Source organism: Hyperoodon ampullatus (genome assembly GCF_949752795.1).
Source record: "Hyperoodon ampullatus genome assembly, chromosome: 18".
NCBI lineage: Eukaryota > Metazoa > Chordata > Mammalia > Artiodactyla > Ziphiidae > Hyperoodon > Hyperoodon ampullatus.
The window spans coordinates 17,991,740-18,003,874 of NC_136931.1; the positions used below are offsets into that span (position 1 = coordinate 17,991,740).

The window sequence follows — 12,135 nt, forward strand, 5'->3', positions numbered from 1 at the left end:
TAAAGAGATCTGCCAACTAAAAAAGGTACCGCACTAAGGAAACCCACCTCCGAAATTACTCTTCAATATTAGATAGATGATCTCCCTGGAATGGCAATGATATCCAGTCATTCAAACTAATAAAGCTCCACTAACCCTAACCAAAGGCACATTTGGTAAGCAATAAAAAATGGCTTAGGCTAAAATGAGGATTTTCTTTTAAAATAAATCTTATCCCCTGGCTCCTACCAAAGATAAAATCAGAAAATCCTAAAACAAGCAAAACTTTTCTTTCAAAGCAGTGGTTTCCAACTTGTTTTTCAAGTTGGTCACTACTAGAAAGGGAGTGGAAGGCAAGGTAAATCAAATCTTGCAAGTTCTAAGTCTTAAAGTTAGCACTTATGAGTGGCAAAGCTTGTGATGCAGTGGGAAGTGATGGCCAGGGTGGGATGCAGGGAGAGCCATGACAGATGAAGAACCCTTTGGTGATGCAATTCAAGGACTTCCTAGGGTAGAAGGAGTAAGTGAGGACAGTAAAATACAACAAAATGTATAGACTATATGGAGTGACCAAGAAGCAGGGGCTGCTGCAAACTAGCACCTGGTAAGAGATAGTTGTCCTAAGCAAAAGATCAAGGCTAAGCCTGAAACAAATTCTATTGGAAGAAGAAGAAAAAGAAAAAAACAGAAACTCTTAGATGTTTGATTATGTCCAAAAAGAAAAAGAATGAGCCACCCTTCTTATCAAGGGAAATAAACCTAATTACTTAGAAACCACATTAGGAAACTAGACAATAAATCAACAGCCTTATTTTGGAGCTTACTAGAGTCCTAGAATTTCTGGCAAGGTAGCTTGAAAAAGGCAAGCTCTTCTTTAAACATGGTTACAGTTCAGCAGTGATTTGCAGGTCCTTGTCAAGGCACTGTGCTGGAGGAGAGAGCAAAGAGCTTTCTTTTTGTGCTTTTCTTTTTTTTTTTTTGAGGTGGAAATACTTCTTGTGACATTCAAGACTCTTTACTTGATTTTTTTGCTGCTCATACAAGCAGTCCCATGCGAGTGACTTTGGCCGACAAGAATGTGTGCAACACAAATACTATCGGCTTCGGACAGGAGTGCAGGTCCATGGTCTGTGGAGAAAGGACATTAATTGTCACTGCTATATACAGATGCTTTAATAAACAAACATGCAAAATAAACAAATTTGGACATGATGTTCTACTTTTTAAAAAGAACTTGGATAATGGATGTGCCAGATTTATGGCAACTCTTAGGAACTTAGAGCCGCAAGTGGAAGTGTACTCTGAAGTAAGGTTATTCTATGTCAAAATTAAACACCAGTGTGAAATTTCACATCCACAATTAGGACACTATTGGTGGTGTACTAGGTTTCACCATGCCACGTAGGAAGATGTAAAGGAAAGAGGAATATCCTATATGGAAACCACTGACTGTAAGTATATTTCCCAGGGGGAATCACAGTGAATTCAGCTGAAGTGTGACCATCTATGTGTATGATTTTTGATACCCCTTATCGGTTTGTGGTGGGAATGACAACCCTTGAAGCTAGTTGGGAGAGCTAGTTATACCTTTCTAAGCACAGGTCTCTAATTTGGACAGCTGACATCAGATGAACAGGCTTTTGAAGACCATGGCTATCCATAGTTTCCTAAAGGTTCATCATTTAAAATAAGATTTCTAGCCACAGTTTTCTCATTTGGAGTTTGAACTTCATTATCCCTAAGATCTGTTTCAGTTCTAAAATTTCAAGATTCTGTTTTCCAAATTTACACCTATCGTGACTGTGTCAATGGACATAAGATTTCACGTATAAAACAAGACTTGAACTACTGGCTCAATACTGATAAGAGAGAAAAGGCATGACTTTGACTTCTTTATCATGATTTCTGATTTCTGAAGTACACTTGACACACTTCTCTAGTTCTCCAAGGGGACTCATGAATTCCTGTCGATATTTCCTTTAAAGGACAAGGAAGTCAAAAAAGATGATGGCTGTACGTACATATCTCCATATCTTTTTTTTCTGATCAGCAGAATTTCTGTAGCAACTGTTGCTTTATTACTTTTAACTCTTATCCCAACAAATTGCTGATAATATCAATGGATAGAATTCATTTATTAAAGTTTGCCAGGTTTAGTATTTTGTATCTTATATTTGTTAAAAGCCTGTTTCTTAAAACGGCTATTTTTTCTTTCTAAAATTCAAACAAAACTTTTAAAAAAGGGAATGATTTCCTAATGTGGGAAAAAAAAACAGTGAAACCCCAAAACCAAACCCATGCATCTTTGAAAACTGAAGAAGAATTTCCTGGCTCCAAATGGAATATCAGTCTGTAAGCCCATAGTTTTCTATAGAAGAGGTAAGAAGCAATAAGGAAGAAAGAGAATACCTATTAGAATAAACATGTTTTTCAGAAACACGCTTACCAGTTCTCCCTCAGGACCACCAAAATCCAGATACAGGTTTCTGATGCCATCATCAGCAGACATTTTCAGCCTTTCGAAGGGGTAGCGGTACAGTATGCTGCTGGAACCTCCATTTTCCCTGGAGATAGTGAACCCACTTTCATAGTGGACAGTGAGTCTTACCTCTTGGCCATTTAATGTGCAGCCTATTGAAGACAAGAAAAAACATCATTAATAAAGTTACTACTTCAGTTAGAAAGTGATAAAGGCTTCTCCTGACTTCTAAAAAGGGAAACGAATCTTCTTGAGAATGTGTGATACCTAACCTATTTGGAACATCCTGAAGTGAGTTTTGTTTTGGTCACTCAAGTCAACATCTTGATTGAGATGAGGAAGAACTTCCATAACTTTCCTTGACATCTGATCTGATTCAGTTCAATTCAGTAAGTACCAAGTGAATACTTGTGCTGACAGTAGGCTGTATATGGTACTGGAGAAGTAAGAGGTATGGTCCCTGCTCTCCACACCTCACAAACAACAGGCATAGACATGAAATCCCTAACTGCTTAAGGTAGATGGTATAGAACGTGACTGAACACCAAACTGAATAAGACCAAAGTCAAGGAAAGGTTTCCTGGAGATGGGACTTGAGAAAGGCCCTAAAAAACGGTCACACTTGATAGGTAGTGAGGAGTAAGAATAAGGTTTCAAGTGGGCAAGAAGGAGGAACAACCAAAGGAGAAACAGTAGAGGCACCTTTCAGGGCAGTAACATGGATTGGTTGATATTTGAGAAGTCACACTGTCAGTCCTATCAAAGATAAAATTCAGAAGATATATCTGAATTGATGGGACCAAAAAAACTGATCATCAAGACTGGCAAATGTCTTCTGTGAAGACTGGTGAAGTCCCTGTTTCACTAACACTTGAGCAGTTTTGTTGTCAGTACAGAGGCTACAAGTGAAAGGCCCTCTGTGACATGGGAATTAACATAGTCCTCTGAGAGCTGAGTTTACAATCACCTAAAGGACCAGAGTCGAGTGAGGCTTGGTCACTGTGAACAGGAAGAGTGGCTCCCAAACAAGCAAGTCCTCATACTCAGACCAATGTATCCTTGCGCTGGACATGAAAAACACTCAATTAGTCAAGGTAGCTGGCATGTTCAAGAAATAAGGAAAAGGAATAACAAATATTGGCAATGTCCCTTTTCAGCACTACTCGAAAAGGAGAGTTTTGAACAGTGAACTTTGAATATTAATTACCTTCAGAAAAGGAACCTGGTGGGGGGGGCATGGATAAAATTAACTACCTGTGGAAGTAATCCAATGCAACAATCTCTAAATGACTGGCTGAGGGGTTTGGAAGAAGAACAAAAAGATCCCAATCAAGGCAACCAGGGTACAGTTTTCAAGAGAATTTTACTCTATTAATACCCCTGAAGCTATAGCTTAGTAGGGTATTGAGGTCTGATGAGAAGAGAGGGGTCAGTTCTAGTCTAGAAAAGAAAAGCTCAAAGAATGAGGTCCACCCAAGTCCTTACAGCACTGGCTGGAGAAGGTCCAGTGCAGGCGGGGGAGGATTTCTGCCTGCAGGTGTGTCCCTAGTGGAGCGAGATCTGGCCATCAAAGGCACCCAGCAAAGGCAAGCCATTAATCCTCAACAAGCTTTTTGTATAAGAGATTTCTTAAATGTTCTGCTTAGGATTGTTTCCCCTCAGGAGGGAAGGAAAGGAAAGGAAAGCAAATGTCAGTGTCTGTGTGTGTTACTTTAAAAAAACAGAAGACTGTTTAAGATTACCTCAACTTTGAAAAGGAGAAGTAAAGGTCATACTGAGTATGTTTAGGTTTAGAACTCAGTTTGTCGAAAACTTATAATACCAGATAATTTTGAATGAGAATATGAACTGGCCATAAAAATGTTGTGCCTAGGGGCTTCCCTGGTGGCGCAGTGGTTGAGGGTCTGCCTGCCGATGCAGGGGACACGGGTTCGTGCCCCGGTCCGGGAGGATCCCACATGCCGTGGAGCGGCTGGGCCCATGAGCCATGGCCGCTGAGCCTGCACGTCCGGAGCCTGTGCTCCGCAACTGGAGAGGCCACCACAGTGAGAGGCCTGCGTACCGCAAAAAAAAAAAAAAAAAAAAAAAAAATGTTGTGCCTAAGCGTCTATCTGCAAGGGCACCAATTATTTCCATGTACCTAAATCTGACCCACGTCTTTAGCTCTTGTCTTGATACTTGTAGGACTCATTGTTGGCTGTCTACCCAGATTTTATTTCTCCATTATTCCTTTACAGCCAAACTCCAATTTTATTCAGGTTTCTAGTCTCTCCTAATGTGTTTCAGGGAAGGACGACCTCAACTTCAAGGGAAGATAGCCTCTGGGCCAGTCAGAGCGTAGCTTTCTCCTGGTGACTGCCATTGGTCCAGGGTGTGCATATGAACCTATGACTGGGAAGAGACGACCCACCCCACCCCCCTTTATGCTTGCTCTCTCTCTTCTATCTAAAATACATTTCTTAACTGTTTAATCTAATTTTAGAGGGCATTTTCTCTTAATTCCAGCCTAAACCATCCAACTGATACACTGAACCCTACTGGCTATTTCTCTCCTTGGAATCCTCTTCCTTAGGTTTCCATGACACTTACTGTCCTCACCTGCCCTGGTTTTCCTTCTACTGCTCTGGCTACTACTTCACAATCTGCTAAGTGGCAGGGACACTGGCTTTTTCAGACCATGGGGATATTGTTGAGTGTAATTATGTATATTAAAGATAACTTTCTTTAAGTAGTTCCCTAATGGTAAAAAATTTAATAAAGCTAAGAGGAAAAAAAGGCTCATTAACTAATAATAAATAATAATAAATCTCATTGTTACACCAAGATGAATACTGGTAAATACAATCTATGTTTTCTACTTTGTGTCTTTTAAAATGAGAGACTGCTGGTGATAACCAGTGTATCATGAAGAACAAAGGCGCTAATGTTAGGACTTTCCTTGTGGTCCAGTGGTTAAGAATCCGCCTTCCAATGCAGGGGACACAGGTTCGATCCCTAGTGGGGGAGCTAAGATCCCACATGCCGCGGGGCAACTAAGCCCCGGTGCCACAACTACTGAGCCCACACACTCTGGAGCCTGTATGCCACAACTAGAGAGAAGTCTGCACGCTGCAATGAAAGATCCCGCGTGCTGCAACTAAGACCCGATGCAGCTAAAAATTAATGAATTAATTAATTTTTTAAAAAGGACTCTAATGTCAAAGTAAGTCTATGCTGCAAGTCCTGTTTCTGCTGCTCTGGGGCCAGTTACTTGGTAGGAGGGCTCTGGGGGCTCCAATGTTTCCAGTAAGACCCTTTAGCGGCTGCAGAGCTGTGTCACCCTGGGCTCCTCTGGGCCTTCCAGAACAACCCAGAAGAGAGTGGGTTTTGCAGGGTGGGCTTTGAGTGGGCTGCCCAGGATGCTCTCAAAGAAAGGCTGAGGTAGCATTCTCTGTTACTGCATGGAAAAGCCAGCCCATCAAGTATAATTAGTGGGCTAATCACACTCAAGGGTTAAAAGAGAAGAACATGAAGCTGTGTTCCTTTCTTATAGCTACTTGGTCAAAGGCATGAAGCAGGTCTTATTTGTTTCTATTTCTCTCATCACAAAGCATAGCACTTTGTAAACAATTAAACACTAAGCATTTGTTGATTTAATGAATTAAGAGAAACTGATAATGTATATGTCCTCCAGGAGTTTAATCTGCCCATAAGAATAAGTCATTTAGGGGCTTCCCTGGTGGCGCAGTGGTTAAGAATCTGCCCGCCAATGCAAGGGACACAGGTTCGAGCCCTGGTCCAGGAAGATCCCACATGCTGTGGAGCAACTAAGCCTGTGTGCCACAGCTACTGAGCCTGTGCTCTAGAGCCTGTGTGCCACAACTACTGAGCCCGCGTGCCACAACTACTGAAGCCCACGTGCCTAGAGCCCGTGCTCCACAACAAGTGAAGCCACCACAATGAGAAGCCTGCACACTGCAACAAAGAGTAGCCCCCACTTGCCACAGCAATGAAGACCCAACACAGACAAAAATAAATAAATAAAGTTATAACTAATAAAAAAATTAAAAAATAAAAGAATAAGTCATTTAGAGGAGGAAATGCAGGGGCTTAAGACACTGCATTTTGAAAGGATTCCAGTTCAAGTTCCAGCCACACTAATCCAAATTCCTTTATCTTGAAAATGGAGGTAATAAAACTTGCCTTACAGAGTTGTGTGTTAGGGTTAGATGACACATGTATCTCATTTATGACTTACAACAACCCCAACGTACTTATTATTCTTTTTCTGTCTTTCCTACTTTGAAGGAAGGGGCTACACCTACCTTATTTATTTTAGTATAGTCAGTAAAAGCAGAGTATATACTCAATCAATATTTGTTGAGTAGAGGAACAAAAAGGGATTCAAGAGAATTTCTATGAAATTGAGAACAACATGGTTAAAGCAAACTTTTTTCATATATACTAACACTCTAAATACTTTAAAATGCCCATTTTTCTTCTCCTCTTGCACATACTCTGCATATTTTTTAATGCAACTCCTACCTATATCTTCTACTTCTTAGTCTTCATATCACCAAGCTACAGAAATATAAAGTATCTTCATGAAGTTCATGTATGATTTAAAAACTTTAACAGCTTGGATAATTGTTATGACGAAATTAGCTTTTAAAAGCATATTTATTAAAGTTCAAACAACTACACACACTAAAGTGTATGTTTTTTCCTATTTTCAATTCCTGTGACAAATGGAAAATGGTTTTACGTACCTGAGGGTGTTAACTGCATTCTTTGCCTAGTCATCTTAAAGTTATATTTGCTAGAAGGAAAAAGTCCTTGTGTACCAGAAGGATTACTGATCAGTTCTACTCTAAGTATAATCTAATAAAGGCTTAAAACTAAATGCACGTTATAAAGATAATGTATGGCATTCACTAGTCAAATCTTACAAGTAGTCACTGAAATTCTTCTAAATGCGTAAACTATAACCAAACACATAAGAGACAAAAAAAAGCTCAACTGATTTCTTTTTGTCAACTTCCTGACTTTCTTTAGACCATAAACACCTGAATAGGTAGTACGATGTGCCTCAAATATAGTTTTAAATAAACCTTTCTGAATCTCCCAATAGTTTAACAGAAGGTGATAACATGCATCTGAAGGACATGCTGGCTTATGTATGTATGTGTACATACATGTATGTGTACACTAAGCATATACATCAAGTTAAGACTACGTGCCTACACACATGAGTACATGCATGCACGCATGCACACACACACACACACACAAACAAATTTTAAAGAAATTCTGGTTCTCATCAAAGCAGTTTACTTTCAGCCAGTTTAATATTTCTGGCACAGCTCTAAATACAGAGTAAGTCATTCCTAAGTACATCAATTGATCTGAACTGTGGAAATGAAAGTATTACCAAGGTAATATTAAGATAGAGCTGTGAATGAGAACAAAAAAGTTCAAAGTTACCAAAAAATATGTTCTTTTGTCCATTTAAAAATATAAGGAACCAGGTGGTCCTTATTCTCCCTCTCCTCAAGCCATCTGTATTTAAACAACTGTGAGCCAAGGACTGAATAGATTTTGGTTTCCTGTAATATGAAGTTTAGCTGCCAGACACCAAAGAAACAACACGAAACTAAAAAGTGTTAAAAAGCCATGTTGCACTCTTTGTTTGGGGAAGCATATCTCTCAGGATCCTTGAAGAAGATTATGGTGACCCCATATGCCAGCGATGAGTGTGCTGGCCTGACCCCTGGGACTCCACACAGGAACACAGCGCATCCAGACTTTCCAACTGAGGACTTCCCCATCCCAGAAAGCACATTCTGCGGCCAAGACAAAAACCAGAGCCCCACAGTCCTTAATGTGGTGACCAACCACTCCATAGAGAAAATGGGTAGGAGACAGACAAGTGAGAAAGTGAGAAACCACACTGCTGATGTGGTGGCTTTGGTCAAAATCCAAGGTGGGATCTAGGCATTGGTGTCATTGCTTGAATCATCATTGTGGTTGTGAGGAAAATATAGAGTAGGTCCTAAATAGTTGAAGAATTGTGCTACTTTGACAACATTGAAAAAGCTGTCCTTGTGCCAGTGTTAGAAGATGACCCATGGAAATGCTGCCCAGGCAGTTCTAAAGCCATGGAGATCCCTAACTTTCCAAAAGCAATGGAAAGGAATATAAATCAAAAGACATTCTGCTCTCAAAAACATTTTCTCTTTTTGTATAAATTCTGTAAAACTAGGTTTATAAAATAAAATACATAGAAAACACGAGCAAAACTAAGTAAACCAACTTGCAATCAAGATATTCAAAGTAACTAAAACCATATTAGAAACTGTAACTGTGCCTTCATTTTGACTACTCTCTATTCTTGTTAAAATGAAAAGCAATCTGGAAATATCTATACATAACCATACACACAAATATACATGTATGAAACCATACTTCCAAATTCATATACACAAGCCACAAGAGGGCGCTTCAACAATGGAACGAGACCATGAGGCTTATTTCCTTTAGATGCTTATTTCAGTACCTACTGGGCAACACATTTTCAAACTTTGGAAGAGAGACTCCTATTCCAAATTCTCTTTACTTTTCTACAGCTATAAGCTTTGCCAGATGCTCATATTTTTAAGGGTGTCTATCCATGTTCCAAATCTTCTTAACTAGAGGGTCAATGCACCTAGTATTTAGTAAATGAGTCCTTACACTATAAAGATTTAAATAATGAACAGTAAAACTACCATGTTGTACAGAGAGTGTTGTAATTGTGTTCAGAGCCACGTAAAAAGCTCATGAAAACTTTGCTACTGAAACAGAGAAACCCAGTTTCTTTCCATCGTGATCACTTTAAGGTGCCTTATTTCAGAACATTTTTAAGTCTGGCATACAGGATAATGGTTTTTACTTTAAAACAAAGTATAACAGTTCCATTTAATTACTATTAGAAATGAAATGCTAGGAGCTGTACCTAGAGAGACTTCCTTGATCAGCTCAGCAGCAGCATGGCAACCCTGAACAAGTATCCGGGTCCAGGTCGATAGATCCCGATGCGTCTCCACCCGGAAGAGATGCATCTCAATGCCCTGCCGAGAGCCTGTCCTGGTGGCAAACGTAAGGTCAGATCCAAGTGAGGGTGATCGACATCCGGAGCCAGAATGAACCAACCTAGAACCACAAACAAAGATCAAAAGTAATTAATGCACTGTCAGAGGAAAATGTCAGCAATTTATGCTGATTAATAAGCAGAAAATTATAAAAGCCATCAGCAGTTTTTTGGGGTTTTTTTGCGGTACGCGGGCCTCTCACTGTTGTGACCTCTCCCGTTGCGGAGCACAGGCTCCGGACGTGCAGGCTCAGTGGCCATGGCTCACGGGCCTAGCCACTCCACGGCATGTGGGATCTTCCCGGACCGGGGCAGGAACCTGAGTCCCCTGCATCGGCAGGCGGACTCTCAACCACTGCGCCACCAGGGAAGCCCCATCAGCAGTTTTTTTTTTTTTTTTTTTTTTTGCTGTACGCGGGCCTCTCACCGTTGTGGCCTCCCCCATTGCGGAGCACAGGCTCCGGACGCACAGGCCCAGCGGCCATGGCTCACGGGCCCAGCCTCTCCGCGGCATGTGGGATCTTCCCAGACCGGGGCACGAACCCGTATCCCCTGCATCGGCAGGCGGACTCTCAACCACTGCGCCACCAGGGAAGCCCCCATCAGCAGTTTTTAGATAAGTATATTTGAAAACAAGATTATAGTCTTTGAAGTAGATACCATTCTGTTTTCGCATAAAATGACCCCTGGTGTCACAGGCAGAACACTAGGCTGGATGGCCCAAGGCCCCAGTTTCCCATTAGCTTTTTTTATGCTCCCAAGAGGCCATGCATATCAAAAAAAAGATTCAATTTTGATTAAGAAATAGGCCCTGGGCTTCCCTGGTGGCGCAGTGGTTGAGAGTCTGCCTGCCAATGCAGGGGACACGGGTTCGTGCCCTGGTCTGGGAAGATCCCACATACCGCGGAGCGGCTAGGCCCGTGAGCCATGGCCGCTGAGCCTGCGCGTCCGGAGCCTGAGCTTCGCAACGGGAGAGGCCACAACAGTGAGAGGCCCGCGTACCGCAAAAAAAAAAAAAAAAAAAGAAATAGGCCCCCACACATGTGTATCCTCCCCCATTATCAGTATCACCAGCATGGCACTTTTTTTACCAAGGATAAACCTATACCGACACATCATAATCACTCAAAGTCCAGTGTCTACTTTAGGGTTCACTCTTGGTGTTGTGTATTCTATAGGTTTTGACAAATATATAAAGACATATAGCCATCACTATAATATACAGAGAATTTTCATTGCTCTGAAAATCCTTGGTACACTGCCTATTCATCGTCCCTCTCCCTACAACCACTCATCTTTTTATTATCTCCATAGTCGTATTTTTTCCAAAATGTCACAATATAAAACCTTGTCAGATTGACTTCATTCACTTAGGAATATGCATTCAAGGTTCCTCCATGTCTTTTCAGGCTTGATAGCTCATTTTTTTTTAGTGCTGAATTGTCTGGGTCTACCACAGTTTATTTATCCATTCACCTACTGAAGGATGCCTTGGTTGCTTCCAAGTTTTGGCAATTAAGAATAAAGCTGAGGGGCTTCGCTGGTGGCACAGTGGTTGAGAGTCCGCCTGCCGATGCAGGGGACACGGGTTCGTGCCCCGGTCTGGGAAGATCCCACATGCCGCGGAGCGGCTGGACCCGTGAGCCACGGCCGCTGAGCCTGTGCATCCGGAGCCTGTGCTCCGCAACGGGAGAGGCCACAACAGTGAGAGGCCCGCATACCGCAAAAAACAAAACAAAACCAAAGAATAAAGCTGAGTATACCAGAAACTAACATATCGCAAATCAACTATACATCAATTAAAAAAAAAAGAATAAAGTGGCTATAAACATCTTTGCATAGGTTTTTTTTAAAATATAATTTTTCAACTCCTTTGGGTAAACCAAGGAGTGGAATTTCTGGGCTGTATGGTAAGGAAATGTTTGTAAGAAACCACCAAACTCTGTCAAAGTGGCTGTACCATTTTTCATTCCCACCAGCATTGTATGAGAGTTCCTGTTGCTCCATATCCCCGCCAGTGTTTGGTGTTGTCAGTGTACTGGATACTGGCTATTCCAATAAGTGTGTAGTGGTATCTCGTTGTTTTAATTTGCACTTCCCTGATGATATGTGAGGTGAAACATATTTTCACATTCTTATTTGCGATCTGTATTTTTTCTTTGGTGGGGCGCCTATTCATGTTGTCCTTGGCCCATTTTTTAATGAAGTTGTTTGTTTTCATTCTTTTTTTTTCTTTGGCCTGTGCAGGCCATGGCTTGCAGGACCTTAGTACCCCAACCAGGGATCGAATCCACGCACCCTGCAGTGGAAACATGGAGTCCTAACCACTGGACGGCCAGGGAATTCCCAAGTTGTTTGTTTTCTTACTGTTGAGCTTCAATAGCTCTTTGTATTAATTTGGGTAACAGTCATTTATCTGATGTGTCTTTTGCGAATATTTTTTCCTAGTCTGTGCCTTCTCTTCTAATTCTTTGACACTCTTTCACAGAACAGAAATTTTTAGTTTTAATGAAGTCCAGCTTATTATTTCTTTCATAAATCATGTCTCTGGTGTTGTATCTAAAAAAAC

General features: G+C 41.2%; 1 protein-coding gene across 1 annotated transcript in view; it reads right to left on the reverse strand.

Annotated features, from left to right (window-relative positions):
• Positions 1-731: 731 nt before the first annotated feature.
• The window catches only part of SNTB2 (syntrophin beta 2), an 88,477-nt gene continuing 77,073 nt past the window's right edge, over positions 732-12,135 (reverse strand). Inside the window, exons 5-7 of the mRNA XM_079724172.1 lie at positions 9,432-9,628; positions 2,426-2,610; positions 732-1,107 (exon numbers count right to left, since the gene is read on the reverse strand). Coding sequence (XP_079580298.1) covers positions 1,015-1,107; positions 2,426-2,610; positions 9,432-9,628 — 475 coding nt within the window. The 3' untranslated portion in view covers positions 732-1,014. The remainder of the gene's footprint in view (positions 1,108-2,425; positions 2,611-9,431; positions 9,629-12,135) is intronic.